Raw genomic sequence first — 21,836 nt, forward strand, 5'->3', positions numbered from 1 at the left:
GCATTCCTTCATATCATGACCACTAAGAAGCTCCAGGAAACTTTAGTCCACAGAAATCGAAGGGCATTTTCTGGATCAGAGTTCTTTATCATACAGTCGGCTCCGCATCAATCACAGTCGCACTTTAAGCCGGTAAGGTATCCTCGAATGCATCACATGGGTAATAGTACTTCGTTATGCCACAATTGGCGAAACCGGCTTTTGTTGGTATCTGAATTCGGCTGTCCGGCTCGATGGACAGCTCATGTCTGCATGACTTATAAACGTACACCGCATCCAAACAACCATACAACCATCGTCCTCGATTCAACCGTCTAGTTCTTCTTGTCCTGCTGATCAAGGAAGTTCCTGATATCGAATTAGTCCATGAAAGCTCAGCATCTTCAGGTGAATTCGCGCACTTGATGAAGTCAGCCTCGTCGGAGCTGGAGGCGTTGATGGGAGGAGTAGCGGTAGCAGTGGGCTTGGAGGAGCCGCCAGAGAGGGCCAGCTTGGTACCGACGACGAGAGTTCCCAACCAGGCGATGGCGAGCTGTCATTCATGTTAGTTTTATAGAGGTCTCTAGTCTGCGGCGACCGCAATTGAGGTTAAACGAACGTGGTGACCGGCGACCTGCTTGCCAGCAATGGTGTAATAAGCGATACCAGCCATTGTGAGTAATCAGACAAGACCGAAAAGGACGAATTGGGTGATGGCGAAGGGCAATGGATGGATGTTCGAATGTCGCGGTTGAGATAGTTTGCCGAGCTCTCAAATTCAACTTAGAGCTTGTGCCTGGAATTACAGGCCCAAAATGGATGAACTGGCCCACAGTGTGCCCGCGGTTATTCTCCGGATCATATCGCTGAACGGGATCAATCGGATCTACGGAAGCAACGTCATTGACCCAGGGTTGTTAACTTTCTTGCAGCAGCCTGCAGCCATGGATCCCAGTGGGTAAAGGTACGTAGGGTAGCGGCGGGCCATCAAAACCTAGGTATAGAAGCTTCTACTGCTCTGAAAGCTTGCTGTCGCATCTTTCTTTTCTCCAAACAACCTCACTAATTGGTCTTTGATTCTTTGTTCAATCTTTGAAATGTCTTGGTGGGGTAAATCAAAAGACCCCAAGCCGGAGGAGAAGAAGAACGAAGCAACTCAAGTCAAGGACACTATCGTTGAGAAGCTTCCCTCAAAGGACCAGCTGCCAGAGAGTGTTCAGAAAGCTGTCAACAAGACAGGAAGAGACGGAAATGTCTTTGACGACATAACCGATGGCTAGTACGTGTGTCTTTGTGACTGTGTAACGCCAGCTAACCGAATATAGTGGCCCCGATTCAACCGACACCAATTTCCGATATGCTGCCTATGCCACGCGAATTAGAACAATTCTTCTATCTGCGCATCGATATGTCGCCTACACTTCGGACATTGGAGAGTCGTTCCGTCCCGTAGCTCACCCGAATCTCGTTCGCGCTGCCTACGGTGTATCTTGGCTGTATCTTATCGGCGATGTCTCGTATGAAGGTTACAAGTCATACTGGCACAATCAGCGCGTGTTGAACCCCAAGGTACAACTCTCTCCTCGACAAGAGAAGGTTACTGGCCTTCCTGCCACCGAGACACGCCTGATCGAGCCGGGTACGGTGCCACCGCTCGAAGACTATCGCACTGTCATGGTCCAGCGCGCAATCTTCCAGAGTGTTGCCAGTATGGGACTGCCTGCTTTCACTATTCATAGTGTTGTGAGGTATTCTGGCCGCGCCATGAAGAATATGAAGAACCAGGTCATCAGGACTTGGGCTCCAATTGGTCTGGGCCTCGCAGTGGTTCCCTTCCTCCCAGCTATGTTCGACGAGCCTGTCGAGAACGCTGTTGAATGGGCGTTCCACAAAGGATTCGAGACATTTGGAGGCAAGGCCGCAGTGGGCAATGCGCCTACGACGGGTCGCGAGGATTTGCTGGCCAAGAGGCCAAAGGAGAAGGAACTGTAATACAAGGCTTTGCACCACAAACTTGGCGTTCTGGGAGGTGGAAGGCGCTCAACTCATGCTTTAATGTTTCGATCAATATATAGGAATATTGTATGCGACGCAGAGTCACTCACTGGCTTATACTAATCCAATTATGCATCAAGCAACTCCATGGTGGGGAGCAGACCCCACGATCAACCTGGTCCCTGGAAGTGGCTGTGCGCCAACGGAGCTTATAAGTTTATTAACAAGCCTGTCATTCTTACTCGTGATTTATGTACACGATTCACAGAAGCCCGACGAGTCCTTAGCTTATTCTTCGCTCTGCAATCACGCCTCATTTTCTTTTGCCTTTTGACGTGTCAAAGCTTGTGGCACACTCGTTCGTAATCTGCCAAGCTTGGTCATACACGGACCCTTCCAGACGCTTCCTCGCCGCCGCCGCCTCTTGTATCTGTCATCTTCATACGAGCACTTGCGACAACACCTCTGCCTACGGGTAACACCGCCTTTTTAACATTTTTAAATACGAAACATCTTCGCCATGGCGTCATCAAGCACACCAGAAGCTCAAGATACCAGCTACGTCGAAATGCACGACAAAAACGAAGCCGCGCTGATCGGCAAGCACTGCGAATATGACTACTGCAACCAACTCGACTTTCTCCCTTTCTTCTGTCAGTCATGCCGAAAGACATTTTGTCTCGATCACCGAAGCGAAGGGGCACATAAATGTACAAATCCCGGTGCGTGGGCGGAGCGAAAGCGCCAGAGAGAGCTTGCGCAGCCAAGCATTGGACAAGGAAAGATTCTAAGGGACAAGGTGTCCCAAAAGCCTTGCGCATCGCCCGAATGCAAGACCACAATCGGTACATCTTTGACGCCTGGTGTACACTGCCAAACGTGTAACAGAGATTACTGCCTGAAGCATCGTCTAAAGGAGGACCACAATTGCAGTAATCTGATACCCATCGGGGCCCGGCCTATGCAATTCGATGTTGGCCAGAAGACAAAGACGGCATTCGACAAACTGCGGGCATGGGGTACAGCAAAGAAAGAGCAAGCTGGCAGAGCTTTGCCCAAACCAAAGCCAAGCTCTGCCTCGGCACGTATAATTGCCGTGAACAACCTAAAGAAGACAGCCAAGGGCGATGACAAGACACCTGTTGAGAAGAGAGTGTATATCTATGTGGAAGCCGAGGCAGAAACAGCAAAAGCCAAGTTTCCTAAGGGGGAGTTCTTCTACAACAAAGATTGGGTTGTAGGCCGAGTTCTGGATGCTGCAGCAAGGAGCTTACAGGTACAAAACATCAACAATCAAAGCTCAGATGAGAAGGACAAGCTTCGCGTCTTCCACGTTGAGGGAGGTAGAATTTTGGAGTATAACGAAAAGGTTGGAACGGCGTTACAGAGTGGAAATACTGTGGTTTTGTTGCGTGGCGTTGGGCCAGCTACCCCAGACCTGATTGAGGCGTGAGCGTTGTGTTTTACGGATTGACTACCTATAGAGGTGCATGGCCTGGCGTTGGGCAATTTGATACCAAGAGGAATGATATCAACATTCTGGTTTCCTGAGACAATCGTATCCTGCCATGTTTGTGGTTTCCATTGGTTCATCTGTGTTCCAATATGAGAATACTGTATTACCTATCGAACGTATTCTCAAGATGATTTGTAAGTCTTATACCAATATTCAAGGCAAAACACTCCAGGTAGTATTTGGTGAATGTATAATCTCAATTATATTACTTAGACTTTTGAACAGTTTGCTTACTGAGACTTTTTTGACTTCAAGCCCAAGTTCATGTTGCTGCCTCTTTAAACGAACCACGTGATTGCGCGTCTGCCTCCCGTGTTCCCGACTTCTATGACGAAGTACCCACCACGCTCTGCCTTAGTCTAAGCCGTTCATCAAGCCTTAATTCATCCTACTTCGCAGAATGTGACAATCTTATTTACGAGACCAAGATGCCTCCTTTAGTACCACGCAAACGCTTGCGTGAGTCGCCATCGCCTGGAGAAGGGAGACCGTCAAAAGCAGTTAAAGAGAAGCCCGACTCATCACGGCGCAAAGTAACACTGTACGATGATCTGGACGCATCTGCAACACCTAACTCAAACTCGATTCTGCATGGATTTGGAGACGACGACGACGAAAGCTCATTGACATCGTTGTCAGAAGATGAATTTGAGGATGTTTTGCCACCGAATCAATCGAAAGCCATTGAAGCGGACTCTGAGGATGATGAAGATATTGAGTTTGAGGATGTTCAAGCACCAGTCGCACCACTACCGGACGCCCCGGTAACATCCGGGGACTTGGAATTGACACTCACAAGGGACACTAGAATCTCACTCACAAATGCATTTGACAGAAAAGGACCCTCAAAACGTGAGAGGAAAGTCCGCCATGCCACACATTGCGTTCACGTCATGTTACTTTTGTGGCACAATGCTACCCGAAATGCATGGCTTTGCGATCCCGAAGTCCAGGCGACTATGATCTCTCATCTTCCTCCAAGACTCTGGGATGAGGTGGATCGATGGAGGCGCAACAGTGGTCTAGAAAAGAACCCGACACCAAAGACGCCAGTGAAGGAAAATGCAAAATCGAAAGGGAAGGGGAAAGGCAAAAAGGTCCAGGATCGAAAGTCGCGCGACTGGGGTGCAGAAGCTGAGAGATTGGAAGAAGGGGCTGTTGATATGAGTCATGGAGACCCCCTATTTCGACTTATGCAAACACTGTCAGCTTGGTGGAAACAGCGCTTTCGAGTCACAGCGCCAGGGCTGAGGAAATGGGGGTACATGTCTCTTGAGCGATTAGACCGTCTTACGAAAGCGCAAAAAGTCGAAACTCATGATCCAGAGCAATTTGGTGAGAAGATCTCAAACCTGGAGGACTTCAGACGTCATGCGCGAGCATGTGAGGGGAGCAGAGATGTAGGTGCCCAGTTATTTACAGCCTTGCTTCGTGGACTGGGCCTCGAAGCACGACTGGTCGCAAACTTGCCTTGTCTAGGTTTTGGATGGAATAAACTTGAGGAGGCCGAGCCTGAAAAGAGTGGAAGCGCGGACCAGAAAAACGAGACATTCGAGAAGAAGGCGAAAGCGGCCACAAAGAGCAGGGTTACAGCAAAGAAGAAGTCAACGAAGAAAACGAAAGAGCCCACGAGAAATCCCACACGGAAAACAAGACCCAAAACCGAGGTTGAAAGCGACCCAGATGATCTAGAGCTTGAGTATAAGGACACTGATGATGAATCTGTCGTTGAGATGGATATCACGCCAAGGAAGACATTGTCCAAGACACCGACCAAAAAGTATGACGCCGACATGGAGTTCCCACACTATTGGACAGAAGTCCTATCACCAGTCACTAACAAATACCTGCCCGTCGATGCTATCGTTAAAAACGTAGTTGGAACAAACCGAGATCTCATCGAATCATTGGAACCTCGTGGAGCTAAGGCCGACAAAGCACGTCAAATTATGGCATACATCGTTGCTTATTCACAAGATGGAACTGGCAAGGATGTCACAGTCAGATATCTGAAGCGGAATACGCTTCCTGGCCGTACCAAGGGAGTGAGGATGACACCAGAGAAAATCCCTGTCTACAACCGTCATGGGAAGATTAAGAGATACGATCAGTTTGACTGGTTCAAAACCGCAATATCCGGATATCTGAGAGGCAACAAGGACCACCCTGTGACAGAAGTCGATGAGATTGAAGAAGCAACAGATCTGAAGCCTGCCAAGCCCGAAAAGAAGGAGGTCAAAGAGGGCCAGGAGACATTACAATACTACAAGCAGTCCAAGGAGTTTGTCCTCGAGCGACACTTGAAGCGTGAAGAGGCACTCAGGCCTGGAGCCAAGGGTGTCAAAGTGTTCAAAAACAAGGGCAAAGGTGGCAAGGTCGAGGAAGAGGACGTGTTCCTTCGCAGCGATGTACTGAACGTCAAAAGTGCCGAGACCTGGCATAAACAGGGACGCGCACCACTGGCAGGAGAGCAGCCATTGAAGAGGGTACCCTATCGCGCAGCTACGATAAATCGCCGGCGAGAAATCATGGAAGCAGAAGCTGCCACAGGACAAAAGGTCCTGCAGGGGCTCTACAGCTGGGAGCAAACTGAGTGGATCATTCCGCCACCGATCAAGGACGGCGTTATCCCCAAGAACGAATACGGGTATGTAGCCGATTACTCCTTAACTTGAATCTACTAACCGGGCCATAGGAATATCGACTTATTTGCTGAACATATGTGCCCTGAGGGTGCTGTGCATGTACCCTTCCGAGGGGCTATGCGTGTTTGTAAAAAATTGCAAATCGACTATGCGGAGGCCGTTGTGGACTTTGAATTTGGTCATCGAATGGCTGTGCCTGTTATCCAGGGAGTTGTGATTGCTGAAGAGAACCACGACATGGTGATGGTAGAGCTCGAGAAGGATGAGGCAGAACGTGCACGAAAAGAAGATGAGAAGCGACGAAAGAAGGCGTTGGCTCAATGGCGTCGCTTCCTCATGGGCATGCGTATTGCAGAACGAATTCGACAAGAATATGGCGAAATTACTGATGAAATATCAGTATTTGGACATGCTAGAGACTCGGTCCAGACCAAGAAGCAGCCACAGGTTGAGGATGAAGAGATGGCTGGCGGATTTCTTCCAGAGGGGTATGTGGAAGAAGAGGAGGAAGAGCAACCCCCGGCCCATCACACTTCGAGCTTCTTCCCTGCTGTTGATGAGGAAGACGATGGCGATGATGGACTAGTGATGGAGCACGATGGCGCAGATGAGCAAAGAGTAATGATGCAGATGGAGGTTGACAGCAAACAAGAACCGGCCCCGGAATCGCAGGTCGAAGCAGGGTCGGAGTTTGAAGCGGAGTCTGGACCGGTGAACACAAAGTTCGATGCAGGGCTGAAGCATGAAGATGAAGAGGAGCCCAAACTGGATCCACAATCCGAGGCAGAGTCTGAGCCGCCACAAACGAGTGCAAGGACAAGGAGGCGAGGTCCAGCAAAAGTAGCCAAGGAAAAGCCTTCAGCTGGACGGGCAACAAGACGGTCAACGCGGAGCGGACGGAAAGTTATCTCGTATGATGAAGATGCGATGGAAGAGGAAGATGAGGTAGGAGATTCATATGCTGAATCTGAGGGCGATGAGTAGGATTGCCCCTGAGCGGCTCGGCTCAGTGTAATAATACATGATAGTAATGTGATGGTACGGTTAATGATAATACCTATCAGTTGTCAGTTTGCAGGGACGGGAAATATCCGTTTGCAAAGTTTACAAGCTAACGAAATGAATATTGACTCTTAGGCCGACAAACCACGGATCTGTGCATTGGCGGTTTGATGGGATATGAATGTTGTGTAACTTAGTAAGTAGAAACTGATTTGTTTCGACTACGTTAGCTGGGAGAGCGAGAGGACAGTTGAATAGGTTAGTAGGTAGACTACCTAGTTCTTGGTTGGAGACTCGTTCTTTATATAGCATCATGTAAACATGCTTTCCCTCAGCATTATGCTGTAGACTAATGGATCTACTCCTGGAGTGAGTGTATGGATTATGCGAATAGACCTTCTAGGCTAAAATGACAGGCAGATGTTCGACCTGGCAAGGAGTTGTTGGGTTGTATATTCAGCTGAATGACCGACCAACTGACAACCCCTCACTCATCTGGCCATCCACATTCATCCACATACATACGTGCATTTGGAGGAAGCCGTCTCATTTGATTGATTTGATGGACTGAGTGACTGACTTTGATCCCCTTCCGAAGAAACCTTATACGCCACAAACGCCGTCGATGCTTTGCTCTGTTGTACTTAGGCCAGCTCTAAGTTAGGTACAGGCTAGACGACCACCTACTAGTTAAATAAATGCTACCATTCATTCAAATTGCATGTCGCATCGTATCATACCCGAGTGCGACAGCTTATTTATCTACCTACCTTACCTACCCAAGTTACAAACCAACACATTGCATCCGTCCAATCCATCCATCACGAGACCCAAGGTTTCTTCCGTCATCTTTTCCTGAACTTGGGCTTCTTTGTCCATCACCAAGACTGACTCTTCTCCTGCATATCTCTGTCAGATTCGTAATAAACTACTCCAATCAAAGAGTGTTGTAGCCTCTATTCTATATATTGGCTTTTGTCGTCACTCGCTCACTCACTCACTCACTCACTCACTCAGCTCCCACCTCGTCTGACTCTTTTACTCCGCATCTCGTGAGCGTCTACCTTACTTTCTCATGAAGTTATACCAACATTACGAACTTTGGACCTCATGGTTGATGAATTAATTCTCGAAACATAACTACCACATCCCATGGCATATTGCGCCTCCCTCTATCCCTCTATTGTTCAACTTGTTCTCTCCATTTACATAGTTCCTCATTTCGTATTGTCAACTTCCATTTCGTTGTTTGCAAACCTCTACTCTATTGAAGCGAGCGGGGGTTTGAAACGAGGCAGCTTCGAACTGCGATAGTGCGATCACTGAACAATCGATCAGTCGCTGTTAATCCATTTTCCATTTGCCGATGGAGTCTTGAATAAAGCACAAAGAAGGGATAGAAGGAGCTGGCCATTCATTCTCTCTCGCTTCCCGTCTAGGTATTATGAGCGACAAAACCTAGACACCTTTAACCTTCTCTTCTCTTCGATTCTACCTCGTCTCCTCTTCTATCTATCTATCTATTCTCCAAATTCACCCATCTTCAACCGACGTCGAATTAATCAATCTCAACATAACCATACGGCCTCGATCATTCACCTATAGCGAAACGAAGTACAAGCGATTAGTTACGCACAGCTTCAACTGTGCTGAGTATTCACCGAAATACCTACAGAATCAGAATCTTTGTCGCAGGTAAGAATATCGAGGTTCTTCTATCTCATCCATGTTCTGGAGCAAACAAGCAAACAAACAACAAGTCAAAACTTTCTTCACGCCGCAAAGTCGCGGGCTGGCTTCTCGCATCCCATTCTTCGAATCCTTGTGCCAGAGAAGAGTGCCACTTGCAATCATGGACATAAGCTTTCGTGTTGAGCCGTGGCGTCATTATCACCACGGACGCCGCCCTTGTCTCTCAGTGAGTGACCTCTGAAGACACGGCGAACCTTGATACTCATTTGCCTTTGCGCGCGAAATTGTTTCGGGTGAGCCGTGAAGAGTGGAAGAGGTCATCGTCTCGGAGTGAGAGTGAAAGTCAAGAGTTAGTGTGAAAGTGCGACGCCAACATCTTGGTTACTTACTATCCATACTTATGTGACAGTCGTTGCAAGTGCTGAATCACTGTCGCAATCAACTCCTTCTGTTCCCCACTGCCACCGCATCTTCCCTTCATTGCATATCCCTTTGAATATCAGAGCATTTATTTGTGAAGGGCATCTGCTCGAGCAGTGTCAGCTGGCGGCATCATCATCATCATCCACAAGTCTCGGAATGGAAGTGATACAGATCGATCCACCCCCAGATCATCAAAAAAAAGCAGGCCTCTTCAATACTATGAATTCATTCTCTTCATCTCATTCTAACCGTTATCATCAAATCTAGGCCTCAACTCTTGATCGTAAACAAGGAGCCAAAGAACTTGACCATCACGAGGATGGAGGATCCCGAAAGCGAGACAGAAGAATCATCTCCGCCTCTACAAGACACTTGCATACAAGAAGTAACTGCTCTATTTCCCGACATCTGCCTTGAGTATGTCAAGACGATTGCTGGTCCTCTATCATTCGTCCCCCATGATGTGATCAATCACCTCCTCGATCTCCAAGAGTCGGGGCAAGTATATCAAAAAGCAAAGCGACCAAAACAGGCCATTGGCAAGAGGAAGCGCACGGCTGAGGGACAAGATGAAGACGAAGGTGAAGACGAAGTCGAGAAACTACAGGACAGGCTCTCCGAAGCAAAGCGCAAATACAGTAACCTCGAGGGACAAGTCATTGGCCCCAAGAGTACCCAAATGGCCACTATGTAAGTTTAACTCCCCTTTCGACCGCACATATTCCGTCATTCGCTGTGTGGCTTTTGGTGTTAGAGCTTCCTGCCAGTATGAGCGAGATTGGGGCTGAGAGCTGTCCAGTTAACCTTTACACAGGAAGCAAATGATCGCAGGGGATTTCCCACTGGTACCAGTCAAGGTCATTCAACAAACCCTCTCTGAAAACGGAAATCGTCTTTTCCCAACATTTAATGCCATTAATACTGCCATAAATCAGGCAAGCGATCATCACCCGTTGCCTTGGAAATTGAAGAAGACGCCCTCAGTGCCGGTACAGCGATACAGAAAAGAGAGGATCGACGCGTCCATACAAACCTGCTCTCACGACTGGGAAAAAGAATTGATGAGGGAACTCGAGGCTGCTCGATTACTGCAGTTTGACGTAGCTGAAAAGCGTCGAGCGGAAGCATTGGCCGAGGAGGCTGAAAGGATGAACCTCGAGTCGGCAGATGCAAGAGGAGAAGTAACTGAGTGCGGGTGTTGCTTTGCCGATACTGCATGGAACAGACTCGTCTATTGTCAAGCCAAGGATCCTCACCCTTTCTGTATCAACTGCGCCCGCCGACACGCAGAGACACAAATTGGCCTTTCAAAGTACGAACTTGAATGCATGTCCATGGTCGGGTGTACGGCTGGGTTCTCTCATAGCGAGCGCCAGAAGTTCCTGAATAAGAAACTGACTGCGGCAATCGATCGAATTGAACAAGAGGCCAATCTGCGCATGGCCAAACTGCCCGACCTCGCCAACTGCCCCTTTTGTCGCTATGCAGAGGAGTACCCGCCTGTCGACGTCGACAGGGAGTTCCGTTGCCGAAACGACGACTGCAAAATCACGAGTTGCCGGCTTTGTAACTATGAAACACACATACCGAAAACCTGTCAGGAGGCAGCCATCGAGAGAGGTGTCGATCTGCGGCGAGAGGTAGAAGAGGCTATGTCGAGAGCCCTCATCCGCAAATGCAACAAGTGCAGCACCCCTTTCATCAAGGAAGAAGGCTGCAACAAGATGACTTGCACCCGCAAAGGCTGTGGTAACGTTCAGTGCTATGTCTGTTCCAAGTCTTGTGACTACAATCATTTCAACGATGAGAGTCGAGGGGGTAAGCAAGGCAACTGCCCCTTATTCGAGAGTGCTGAAGAGCGTCATGAAAACGAAGTCAATGCAGCTGAAAAGGCAGCTAAACAGAAAGTCTTGGAGGAGAATCCAGAGCTTGCATCAGCGCCCGAACTCCTGAATTTTAACATGTCTGAAAAGGTTAAGACCGACGATATGCGGCGGAAAAGCAGATTCGGACACAGATTTAGGGATCGAGCCGATCACATTCCTGTGCCGCCGAATCCGCCACTTGGAGGGCAAAGGCCATTTCTTGATGTTCCGCAGCCGCAGCTGCCACAGGCACTGCAGGGACTGGCACACGGCGCAAACCATTTTCGTCAAGAGAATCATCTGCTGAACGAAGTCCGTGGGCAGGCACATAGAGGAATTCGATATCACCTTAAAAATGCATTTGATCGCCTTGGTAATAGAGTGGCACCACCCGCGCCGGTGCCGCAAGCACAACACATGGCAGGAATGCCGATCCAAGCACAACAACAACAACCCCAGGTCGGAGCGTTCCCAATGGCACCAGGAGACCCGGGTCCAGCGATACCAGGGTTACCGTTTAACCTTCAAGGAGCGGTAAATTTTAATCCGTTTTATCCGTACATGATGGGCCGACCTGACCATATGGGTAACTGGCGTGGCCCAGGGCAGCGATGACTGGGCTCAATGAGCGAAAGGGTTTGGTTGAGAGGATAGAGAGGTGACTGTGTAGAAACTTGACGGTGCAGGGGACGAAGAGAAACACAGCGAATGTGACCGCCACGTACTCTATGGCAAGCGGTGCAAGAAACGTGAAGGCCAGGGGAAGGGGAGCAAGGTTATGGATCCAGAAGGGCGTTGCATGTATTTTGTGGGATAGTGTCATTTACTTCATGGACTGCGAGACTGGGGTCTTCTTCATGTTGTTAGACGGCGTTAATTTCTTTCCACAAGCAATCAAAGTGTATCATAATATTCATATACAGCCAGTGCACTACCTGTTTCTCCCGAATCGCTCATGCCACTTCCCTTTACCGCCACCAAGTCCTTTTGCGGTACCAACAGACACATCAGGAACAGTATCAAGCTCAACAGTCTCCTTGATGGTAGAAATGATAGAGATGCCCTGCTCAACATGTCCATCCGACGATTGAGGTAGAGGCGTGGGTGAGAGGAGCATGAGAGCATTTGAAGTGTTCTTTTGACGAAGAGCATATGTCTTTGTAGGCGTTTTGATAACAGCCGATGAATCAGAGGACTCCATAGTTAATCTGGCTAATATCAGCATAGTACTTGTGAGAGGAGTGAGATTAGGGGTTGACTTACACGGGTGCATCGTCCGATTCGAGAAGAGATAATAGGTCCGGAGGGAGTTCGATGAGGCGATAGCTTGCTGGGGAGGGGTTGTGCTGGACTGTGATACCGCCTGACTGGCTTGCCATTGCGATGATAGTTTGTTTCTGGTGATTGTGGAGGTTGAAAGGGTGAGTGGTTGGTGTATGAGAGAGAGGGGGGGATGTATCATGACGCGCTAAAAGCGAAGTGGGCATTTGGGTCCACGTGAAGATCTCCCGTTGGAGTTGGGAGGCTGAGAGGAATGAGTTACATTGATGGGCAGACAAACCTTGCCAACAAGAGTGATATATCGATACATGATTGATCTTACGACGACTCCGAAGAATGATGAGTCAGGACATAATCAGATTGCCAGGTACAGACGTTGCTTACCCACTAATCTACTATATTGAAGGATAATCTGTCAGAGCATCTTATCTGAGCTGCCCCTCTATCATGACGGATGAAAGACACAATTGAGCGCTGTTGGAAAGAATTGCTATAAACTAAAGTGTATAATTGATCATAAGTCTAAAACGGAGTATATGTCAGAAAAGCGCAGGCTCATCGCTTCAAGCCTAAGATAAAAGAAGCTTAAATTGCTATTGCTGACTTCTTGCCCTCACCAGGGTCGATCAATGAGCAAATCTCACTCTCACAAACTGTACGACAATGAGTAAGATGCTCAGACCCAACTTAGAAGGAATGTGTACAACTACCAATCTGTTTCAGTCATGTCAGATTATAGCCTCAAGAAGGATTTAGCCACCCTTGCTGTCTAGCCTATAAATATGTCAAGAGTAGCAGCTTTGCTCGCTTCCCCCTTACGTTTCTATTCATCTCAAAATGACCATCACCAATTCACACAACCCTGAGAAAGTCGACGTTGTCGTCGTCGGCGCAGGCCTTTCTGGTCTTCGCGCCGCTGTCGATGTCCATGAAGCTGGCCATTCTGTTATCGTTCTCGAAGCTGGCGACAGAGTTGGCGGCAAGACTCTGAGCGTCGATGCCTCTCACTTGGAAGGTAAAGTCGATCTGGGCGCCGCTTGGCTCAATGATACGAACCAAAGCGAGATTTACAAGCTCGCGCAAGAGTTTGGTTTTGATCTGATCGAGCAGAGAGCCACTGGATACAATCTGCACCAGGATTCAACCAGCAATGTTACCAAGATAAAACATGGTACCGGAATGCCTGTACCTCCAGATGCAGCCGATATTGTTCAGAAACTCCTTGAGAAACTGAACAAGTGGGTTGACGAGATTGACCCAGAGAACCCTTCGGCTCATCCTGAAGCCGAGATGCTGGACTCTATGACGTTCAATGAGCTCAGTGTAAAGTTTCTGGGTCCTGAACTTGGTCCTGCTGTTGCTGATTCGGCTACGAGTCCCCTCTTGGGTGTTGGGCCAGATGAAGTCAGCGCCTTGTTCATGGTCGACTATATCCGCAGCGGTACGGGCTTGGACAACATGGCTTCTGACAAGAAGGACGGAGGGCAATATTTGCGCAACAGACAAGGCCAGTACCTCAAGTCTATCGTGAAGTGAGCCTTTGGCTGACAAGAAACAGGCAACCAGACGTTTTCGGTCCGTCTAGCAGCAAAGCTCCCAGAGACAGCCGTGAGACTTCGCAGCCCCGTCAAGACAATCAAACAAGGCTCTGATGGTGTCTTGATCGAAACAGCCAACCCAAATCAGAACTTCCGAGCCGAGAGGGTCATTGTCTCAGTTCCCACGTGTCTCTACCCTTCTATCAATTTCGAGCCGCCGCTACCAGAGAGTAAAAAGACACTAGGCGAAAGCACTGCACTAGGCTGTACGTCTAAAGCCATCTTTGTCTTTGACAAGCCATGGTGGCGCGACGCTGGTTTCAGCGGCATCATAGAATGCGAGACAGGCCCAATTCACTTCTCACGAGATACATGCTCACCAGAAGATGGGCAGTACAGCATCACCTGCTTTGTCGTGGGTGACAGAGGCAGAGACTGGTCCAAGTGGTCATATGCAGAGAAACGAAGAATCGTGCTCGAGCAGTTCAACGGAGTCTTCAGTGGTGTCGGTGTAAAGGCACCTGAACCTGTCAATATCATCTTGCAGGAGTGGATCAAGCAGCCCTGGATCTGGGGTTGCCCGTCACCGGTGATGATACCGGGAACGCTGACGAGTGATAGTGGAAAAGTATTGCGTGAGGTGGTTGGGAGAGTGCATTTTGTAGGCACTGAGACTTCGTTGGTCTGGAAGGGGTATATGGACGGTGCGGTGAGGAGTGGGATACGGGGAGCCGAAGAGGTTATTCGGGCATTTAAGAGAGAATCAACAGAATAGCCCACCTCCAGCCCGATTAGTTGTTTCTTGTTGCTAAAGCAGAGTCAGATATGGATATTCTATATTCGTCTATTGTAGTTCATTTATACGGATATTGAACTCAGTTTCCTTGGCTATCATATATAGTCTTATCTGTTGTCGGAAATAGCTGAACGCGTCAGACGCGGTCTTGGGAGGCTTTATATTAGCGGGGCTCTCTCTCTCTCTCTCTCTCTCTCTGTGTCTAAGTTTAGCGGTCAATGCCTTGGAATTTAGCAAGGGAGCTCCCGCTGATCCCCGCCCAGGGCATGGTCAGCATTGAATTTGTGTTTGACCGCTGTTGTTGAGATTGGGTTTTTTGTTGTCCAGGCCACCGAATTTATTTGGGACACAACATGTAGAGAAAGGAACCAAGAGCAAGAGACTACTAACTTGGGCACTTATTAGTGCCGTGCTAGCTGCAGCCGTGAACAACAACAAAAATAGTACAGCTTGATTCAGTAACAATGTTTGTTGTTCCCATCACGTGTTGCGTTGCTGTTGTTGTTGATCAACTGTTGGTTGAATGCTACATCAAAAGTGAATCTGTGTGACGCACGATCGTATCGTATCGTGCTGGGCTGTAGGGACCTGACCTGTAAAATTTAGTGGGTTCCATTCTTCGGGCCCAGCGCAGTTGGTGTGCTAACTCTAGTAACTTCTTAGTGTGTTTACTTTCGAAACCGATGGGACCCACTCGCTCGCTTGTGTTCCCGCTCCCGATTCTGGGCCTTTGTTGACTCCCAGCTCCCGCCCAACTACGGCCAAAGCTCAAACCTCCAAAACCAAACCCTCGTCTTTGTCTCTGCTTAGGCTGTCTTGCCTTGCCTTGTCACGTTTTATAATCCTAGCCAATTTTTTTTTCTTTCTCTCTCAACGAACCCCCCCACGAAATCTAGATTGACTTTGCCCGCATGCGCGAATCTCTGTGTCCGTGACGAGGGAGGAGGCGACTCGTTCATATCCAAAAGGTCTCTCTCGTCTCTCTTGTCTCTCTCTCTGTACTTTAGTTAGGCTTGAGTCTATCTTGGGCTGGGCCATTGGTTCATCGCTTCTCGTCGAATCGCTCTCCATCTGCGGCCCAACTTGGAGACCACCGCCCGTCAAGTCAGGCCAACATCGACGTCAACACACCTCGAGTCCCTTCTTGACCCAACGGATTTAATCCTGACACCGCGCCATGGTTCGCGTTACCGAGGAGTTGGCGCTGTCGTCTGACAATGTCACTCTATACCACGCCGCAGATCCGTTGCTAGGCCATCTTCCTCTGCTCCTCTTCCATGGGCCCTCGACTACCGCAAACTACACCCTCAACAGTTCTCGAGTCCAAGTCCATGTCTTCACCCCCGCCGGCTTCCAGAGCTTCCCTCGAATCACAATCTCGCCCAATTCCCCATTTTATGGTGTCGTCCATCACCTACCCCGCGAGTTTCAGGGCGATGAGGTCTACCGCGCTCTCGCCTTCGCCCTCTTCAAGTACTTCACAGAGCTGCCCGATGGCGTGAAAACATACCTCAAGAACCTATACCCCACGCGAGGTCGACGTCCAGGCAGTGCACCTACTCTGTTCAGCGAGCAACATGCTGCCGAGATTGTTAAGGACATGGTCCAGAGCGACCACACAGCCGACATCATCGAGACATTACAAGATGCTCTGCAGACACAACATATCAGCAATGTCGACCTCGACTTTGTTCTTCCACCAGGCGCTATCGTGCCCCTCCAAGCCGCCGACCTCGAGGACGTGCCCGACGACGAAGACGATATCCTCGACCCAACTTTGCGCCAGTATGGAGGGTACACACCGCTGATAAAGCTATTCGGAGAACCAGTCTTCCTGCCGACAAGTCGTTTACGAAGAGCGCCCTCCAAGCCGACCGCCTTAAATCGAAGCAAGTCGTTTCTCAAAGATCAAAAGGTCGAGCTGCGCATGAAGCTGACAGAATTGGTGGAGACCGAGGAGCGGTATGTGGGTAAAGTGAGGGAGCTGGTGAAGCACGTCGCAGCCGATTTTCGAGAGAGCGCTCAAGCGCGAGCTCCTGGTAGTCTGAGCCCTTCCGAGGAAGAGTTGGAGAAGCTCTTCCCCAGCTCTGCAGATGGCATCCTTCAGGTCAACTCTGCCTTTATGGAGGAGATGCGGAGGATCATAGACGACACCGAAGAAGAGGCCTTAAAAGATATGGAAACACCGACGATGAGCTTTATGGGGTCCAAACTGGGCAAAACAAGAGACCCAAGTGGTGCTCTACAAATCGCCAGGCTATTCTTGGAGTGGTTCCCAAAGTTCACAGAGTGCTATCAGGATTATATCAAGGCCAGCCAACATTTCCCCACGTTACTCAACTCTTTCCTTGACCAGCAGTCGAGTTTCAAACAGAGGGTAGCTCAGGCTGGCGAGCAGACGATACGCTCCATTCTTATTGAGCCTGTTCAGAGACTTCCTCGTTATAGCTTGCTTATAGATCAGATCGTTGGCTGTATTCCTATGACACATCCCGCCTTACAACCCATGTTGAAGGCGCGAGATATCATTACGAATATCTGCTCAATGGATGATCCTTTACCCGACAAGCCTCATGTCGCCAATAGACTTCGAAATATGGTTGAAGCCTGGCCTTTGAATCTTGAACCACAAGGACGTCTCATTGCAGCCGCCGATTTCACTGAGTTGGCACCGCCTTTCCAGCCATTGCTCAACCAGTCGGATAGATCTGGCATCTTCCTACTCTTTTCAGATTGTGTGGTCATCCTCAAGAAGATGAGCGGGAATATGACAGGACGAGAGCTTCTTCGTGAGATCGAGAAACCTTCAGCAGCCGGTCTACTTATTTCTATGACCAACGCAGCAGGGGGGCCAGCGGCATATGAGTTCGTGTTCACAGGGTGGCATGACATGGCTGACGTGCGATTCACTGAGGCAGTAGATGGCACATTATTCTGGATGACTTCGACATCAGAAATGAGGGGAGCTCATCCAGGCGAACACCGCATCAGCAAGGCCGTCACATCACGATGCTTTCTTTTGCAAGAGATGTACGAAGCCAGAGCCGCCAAGTGGGGAGAGGATGTGGTCAAGGCGAGAGTTGAAGCTCGATTCTCGGAGAAAGAGCGAGAAGACCCAACCTGGACTCTACGATCAGCGCGGATGCCAGATAGCAATCTGGGACTTCACGCTGCCATCTTCCAGGAGGGCGCGGACCAACTCATCGAGGGCCGCAAGGAGCCTGCCCCGATTCGAGTGGTCGTCGATCATGACAGGGGCACTAAAGGAGCGCCTGTAGGCCACTACGGCGTCGAGATTGTCGTGAATGTGACCACGAACGATATGAAGAAGGTATCGATGCTCACAGTTGGGCTGAATGGGAGGCAGTTCCAGGACGAAGTTGCTCTGGAAGACTTCCTCCCCACGATGTCAAGACGAGGTGAGGGTCGGCATGATAATCCCTAAAGCCTTGAGCTAACCAACAACAGTTATTCAACTATTAAGCACACAACATAGTATCTCCAATATGCAATTGACGGCACCACTCGTTTCATATTACTCCAAGACACTACATGGACTGTTACTCAACACAAGAGCGGAAAAGACCAAATCATTCCTGGCTTCTTCCCCTGTTAAGCTTCTCTCTAGTTTCTGGGGAGGCAGCTCAGTTCATATCTCCGACACAGCAAGTGTAGGCTCAAAACACAAGCAGGTGCCTTCAATACACCGCAACAATAGCCAAGCGTCTGTTGTTAGCTCAATAAGGGGAGGCAAGGACAGTGTATCTCAAGAGGAAACAAGGACCGAAAACCCATTAGTACGCCTAGAGCAGACGTTTACTGGATATGTTGCTGCTCTTCAGTCCCGCAAGGGTCTTATTATTGGTCGGACATTGCTCCAACGCTCTGTGGTTGATGAGCTGTCTGTGAACGAACTATATAACAGACTGATCGAGAGCCCGTTTGACGTCGATGCCGCCGCCGATCTAGGCACCGAGGTCATATTTGTGGCTTTTGAAAAGTTCCTGCGCATTGCGTGGACTGATCAAATCGGCCCTGTCATGTCAATGCATTCCCTTGATACGCTCCAGGCGCGGGTGAATAAGAGAGTGCCTGGAGACTTCGCGGACTTCGTCAACTTTTTGTTTGGAGACATGGCACCACAGAATCGTCGCGCTTTCACTGCCCTTATCAAGCTTTTGGCCAATCTGCTGGACGGGTGTGGCAATGATGGTGACAGGGGAGCATTAACACTTGCTTTTGCAGAGCTGCTCGTCTACGATGGAACAGCTCCTAATTATATCAATCTTCTCGATCGTCTTGTGGAAGACTGCGATCGAATTTTTGAAGAACCTGGTTTAAATCACAGTTTCAACCTCGATAACTCAACATATGAGTCAATCAACTCGGCGATCCGTGGCAAAGGATACACACCCTCATTGGCCTCAAACACTTCGTCGCTACGCCGGAAATTTGGGTTCGATAATCTGTTACGGCAAAATAGCAGAGACGAGAGACCTTCAGTATGGCGACAGCTCAGTAAGCATAGAAATCCCGCCACAGGCGAGGTAAACAGTTTGTCTAAAGCATCATTAGGCCGTTCAAGGTCTATTGACGACAACACACTGCCCAAAAAGCTGTCGAGGCGCCCAGGTTCCAAGGATCGTCCGCCCATAGCAGGGGCGTTTGACGAAATGCAAAGACCTGGCAGCTCTCATAGGTTATTGGAGACAATCGGTGAGCCGGAGACAGAGAAGCCACTCCCACGGTCGCCCAGGAAGAAGCGGCGCAGTTCATTATCAGATCTCAAGAGTCTCATGGCAGCGACTACACTCGATGACGATGCTGAATCACCGCAACCGCTTCAAGACGCGAAAGAAACATCAGAAAAGGTCAACGCGAGCCCCAAGGCGACATCTCCGTCTAGAATACCTGTTAGTCCCGGTGTAGCGACGTTGAGAGGTTCCAAGCAGAAGGAGAATGTTCCAGATCCGTTTCAGCAAATTACGTCGCCGAATACTTTGGCGCCCAGCCCCATGGAACTTTCAGAAGAGCCAACACGACGCACGTCACCAGCCAAAGGCCACAGACACTCAAGGACCCTATCATCGACTAACATCCCGACACTGCGCCCCTACCGCTCAGCGCCTCCAGGATCTGAATCACCGCCCCGTCCAAACTCAAGTCCGACCAGGCGAGGAACGCAGAGACTCCGCTTACAGTCCCCGCAAAAGCTTCGAGAGCGGCTCAACACTGAGAAGCAGGCGGTCGACGACGTGGACGCTTCTCTCAGATCTGAGCTATCCAAAATTGGTGAGGAAATGGCACGCGTCAACAATACACGACCTCCGGGCTCCCAGTCTGTCGATATGAGACGAGTCAGTGCTGCTGTTCGGGAGTTGGAAGACCGCATCCCCACTGCTATACAAGAACTACAAGACAAGCAAAATGCGATCCAGCGCGATATGGAAACTACGGTCAAGGCAGCCGAGGCCAAGGTGCGAGCGATTGACCAGCTATACAAGGAGGCAGTGGCAGAGAATGAGCTACTATATGAGAAGTTCAACGGAGAGCTTGGCAAGATAGTCAAGGCTCTCAAGGGCAAGGGCAAGGACGAAAAGGAAGAGCTCATGATGAGACTCCGCGACCAAAGCGACGAAACAGCGCGAATGAAGAAGGAGAACGCGCGACTGAAGCGCGAGATGGTGAGTCTCCGCGCGGCGCTGAAGGGGACGACGGAGTAGGCGCTGCTGTCCTCTGGGAGGCTGGCAGTGAGGCTGTTTGGGCGTTTGAAAATGATTTTGATGGTAATGAGTCAAGGTATTTGTCATGTTTCCACGGCCGGGCTGTACATAACGCGGCGGGTTCTGGGCTTTGTCGGAATAGGGGGTAGGGTCAGGGTCGCATGGCACGGACTGGTCCAGGTCTGGAAATGGGTGACCGGGACAATCAACAATGGATTGATGTCATGTTTATACAATATGAATTAGAGGTTATGAAGAGTCATGATGACGATAATCTATCTGTTCAGAGCTGGGTATCATGTATGTGAAAGTTATGAGGCTACGGGTTCGCTTTGTTCGATCCAGCAGTTAAAGAATAAAGGGCCTGCTTGGACAGAGCGAATTGCGGTTGTACTCTGACCACCAAGGGAAGAGCCTTGCTTTAATGAGGTATCGTTTGGTGGTTGAAGATTTGGCTGGGATGGTATCCAATGTTGAGGATGCTAGATCAGTCAGTGAAAGTTCATCTTACAGCCAATACACTTACACCTATAGGTGCATTTGCATCATCACGTAGCTCAACGGCAACAGTAAAAGTGCTCCCTTCAGGTAAATCAGGCATCATCTCAGCCTTCTGTGCTACTCTCCTCAGGGCACCTCTCAGGGCCTCGTTTACGTCGGTCCAGTTCACCACACCATCATCATCACCCTCTACCAAGGCAGGGTTGTAAGTCGCTTCCTCTCTATCGCCCCACCCAGCAGGAAACAGATCAACGTCAAAGACCCATCTCTCCAATACATCAAAGGTCTTTGCAGCATGCATCGAAATGGCAATACGACGGACAGTTCCTTTGCGTAGCTGTGCCGCTACTGAAGCTACAGCGTCGTTTATCCACGTGCAGAGGCCAGGGTGACGGGATTGATGGACGGGGAGGTTCAGGGCTCGGGCTGTTAGAAAGGTTGTTTTGGGGTAGAGAGCGCGATGGTAGAGGAGGGTGTGTAGGGTCAGTGTTAGAAAGGTTGTGAATGATGAGAGGAGATGGGATGCTTGAGAGGCGGGGATTAGAGGGCCCGTTTCCATTGTGAGGTAGGTTGAGAGAAGAGACTTAAGTGGTGATGATAGAAATTCATGGTTTGAGAGAGAGTACGTAGGACGCGTTGAGTGGAACGCGATATCACGTGAGTGTCGTCATGAGAATGATCTCAACCTCGGTACTTAAATATCTAGTCTCTAAAGAACTGAGGTCATTCAACGTTGCATGTTTGAGGCTTTATATTAATAAGCTCGAATGCCTAACTAATGCCTTATCTAGGCAACCAATCCTGCACCAATAGTAATCATGGCTGTTGGCATTTGAATCACTGACACTGCCCCGCGATGCCCAAAGTTAAAGGGATCCAC

The 21,836-nt window shown here is 49.4% G+C and overlaps 9 protein-coding genes; 6 read left to right on the forward strand and 3 right to left on the reverse strand.

The window, feature by feature from the left end:
- Positions 1 to 314: 314 nt before the first annotated feature.
- Positions 315 to 652, reverse strand: FFUJ_04878 (uncharacterized protein; the record flags this gene model as incomplete). XM_023571783.1 has 3 exons in its annotated part: positions 315 to 348; positions 402 to 532; positions 599 to 652. 3 exons carry the CDS (start codon positions 650 to 652, stop codon positions 315 to 317), a joined length of 219 nt encoding a protein of 72 aa, XP_023426030.1.
- Positions 653 to 1,076: 424 nt separating this feature from the next.
- FFUJ_04877 (uncharacterized protein) lies at positions 1,077 to 1,971 on the forward strand (the record flags this gene model as incomplete). XM_023571784.1 has 2 exons in its annotated part: positions 1,077 to 1,258; positions 1,305 to 1,971. The coding sequence occupies 2 exons, from the start codon at positions 1,077 to 1,079 to the stop codon at positions 1,969 to 1,971; spliced, it is 849 nt and encodes a 282-aa protein (XP_023426031.1).
- Positions 1,972 to 2,494: 523 nt separating this feature from the next.
- On the forward strand, positions 2,495 to 3,427 carry FFUJ_04876 (related to Zn-finger protein; the record flags this gene model as incomplete). Its single annotated transcript, XM_023571786.1, has 1 exon — positions 2,495 to 3,427. The coding sequence occupies one exon, from the start codon at positions 2,495 to 2,497 to the stop codon at positions 3,425 to 3,427; it is 933 nt and encodes a 310-aa protein (XP_023426032.1).
- A 491-nt stretch (positions 3,428 to 3,918) lies between these two features.
- FFUJ_04875 (related to excision repair protein RAD4) lies at positions 3,919 to 7,119 on the forward strand (the record flags this gene model as incomplete). XM_023571787.1 has 2 exons in its annotated part: positions 3,919 to 6,137; positions 6,186 to 7,119. The coding sequence occupies 2 exons, from the start codon at positions 3,919 to 3,921 to the stop codon at positions 7,117 to 7,119; spliced, it is 3,153 nt and encodes a 1,050-aa protein (XP_023426033.1).
- Positions 7,120 to 9,571: 2,452 nt separating this feature from the next.
- FFUJ_04874 (related to RING finger protein (TRIAD)) lies at positions 9,572 to 11,732 on the forward strand (the record flags this gene model as incomplete). XM_023571788.1 has 2 exons in its annotated part: positions 9,572 to 9,942; positions 10,067 to 11,732. 2 exons carry the CDS (start codon positions 9,572 to 9,574, stop codon positions 11,730 to 11,732), a joined length of 2,037 nt encoding a protein of 678 aa, XP_023426034.1.
- A 316-nt stretch (positions 11,733 to 12,048) lies between these two features.
- Positions 12,049 to 12,496, reverse strand: FFUJ_04873 (uncharacterized protein; the record flags this gene model as incomplete). XM_023571789.1 has 2 exons in its annotated part: positions 12,049 to 12,325; positions 12,381 to 12,496. 2 exons carry the CDS (start codon positions 12,494 to 12,496, stop codon positions 12,049 to 12,051), a joined length of 393 nt encoding a protein of 130 aa, XP_023426035.1.
- A 739-nt stretch (positions 12,497 to 13,235) lies between these two features.
- FFUJ_04872 (related to amine oxidase) lies at positions 13,236 to 14,711 on the forward strand (the record flags this gene model as incomplete). XM_023571790.1 has 2 exons in its annotated part: positions 13,236 to 13,839; positions 13,957 to 14,711. The coding sequence occupies 2 exons, from the start codon at positions 13,236 to 13,238 to the stop codon at positions 14,709 to 14,711; spliced, it is 1,359 nt and encodes a 452-aa protein (XP_023426036.1).
- Positions 14,712 to 15,909: 1,198 nt separating this feature from the next.
- Positions 15,910 to 20,455, forward strand: FFUJ_04871 (related to Rho guanyl nucleotide exchange factor; the record flags this gene model as incomplete). XM_023571791.1 has 2 exons in its annotated part: positions 15,910 to 18,151; positions 18,201 to 20,455. The coding sequence occupies 2 exons, from the start codon at positions 15,910 to 15,912 to the stop codon at positions 20,453 to 20,455; spliced, it is 4,497 nt and encodes a 1,498-aa protein (XP_023426037.1).
- A 311-nt stretch (positions 20,456 to 20,766) lies between these two features.
- FFUJ_04870 (probable protein MUS-26, involved in DNA repair) lies at positions 20,767 to 21,515 on the reverse strand (the record flags this gene model as incomplete). XM_023571792.1 has 2 exons in its annotated part: positions 20,767 to 20,937; positions 20,982 to 21,515. The coding sequence occupies 2 exons, from the start codon at positions 21,513 to 21,515 to the stop codon at positions 20,767 to 20,769; spliced, it is 705 nt and encodes a 234-aa protein (XP_023426038.1).
- Between the last annotated feature and the right edge of the window lie 321 nt (positions 21,516 to 21,836).

Source organism: Fusarium fujikuroi, chromosome FFUJ_chr02, assembly GCF_900079805.1.
Source record: "Fusarium fujikuroi IMI 58289 draft genome, chromosome FFUJ_chr02".
NCBI lineage: Eukaryota > Fungi > Ascomycota > Sordariomycetes > Hypocreales > Nectriaceae > Fusarium > Fusarium fujikuroi.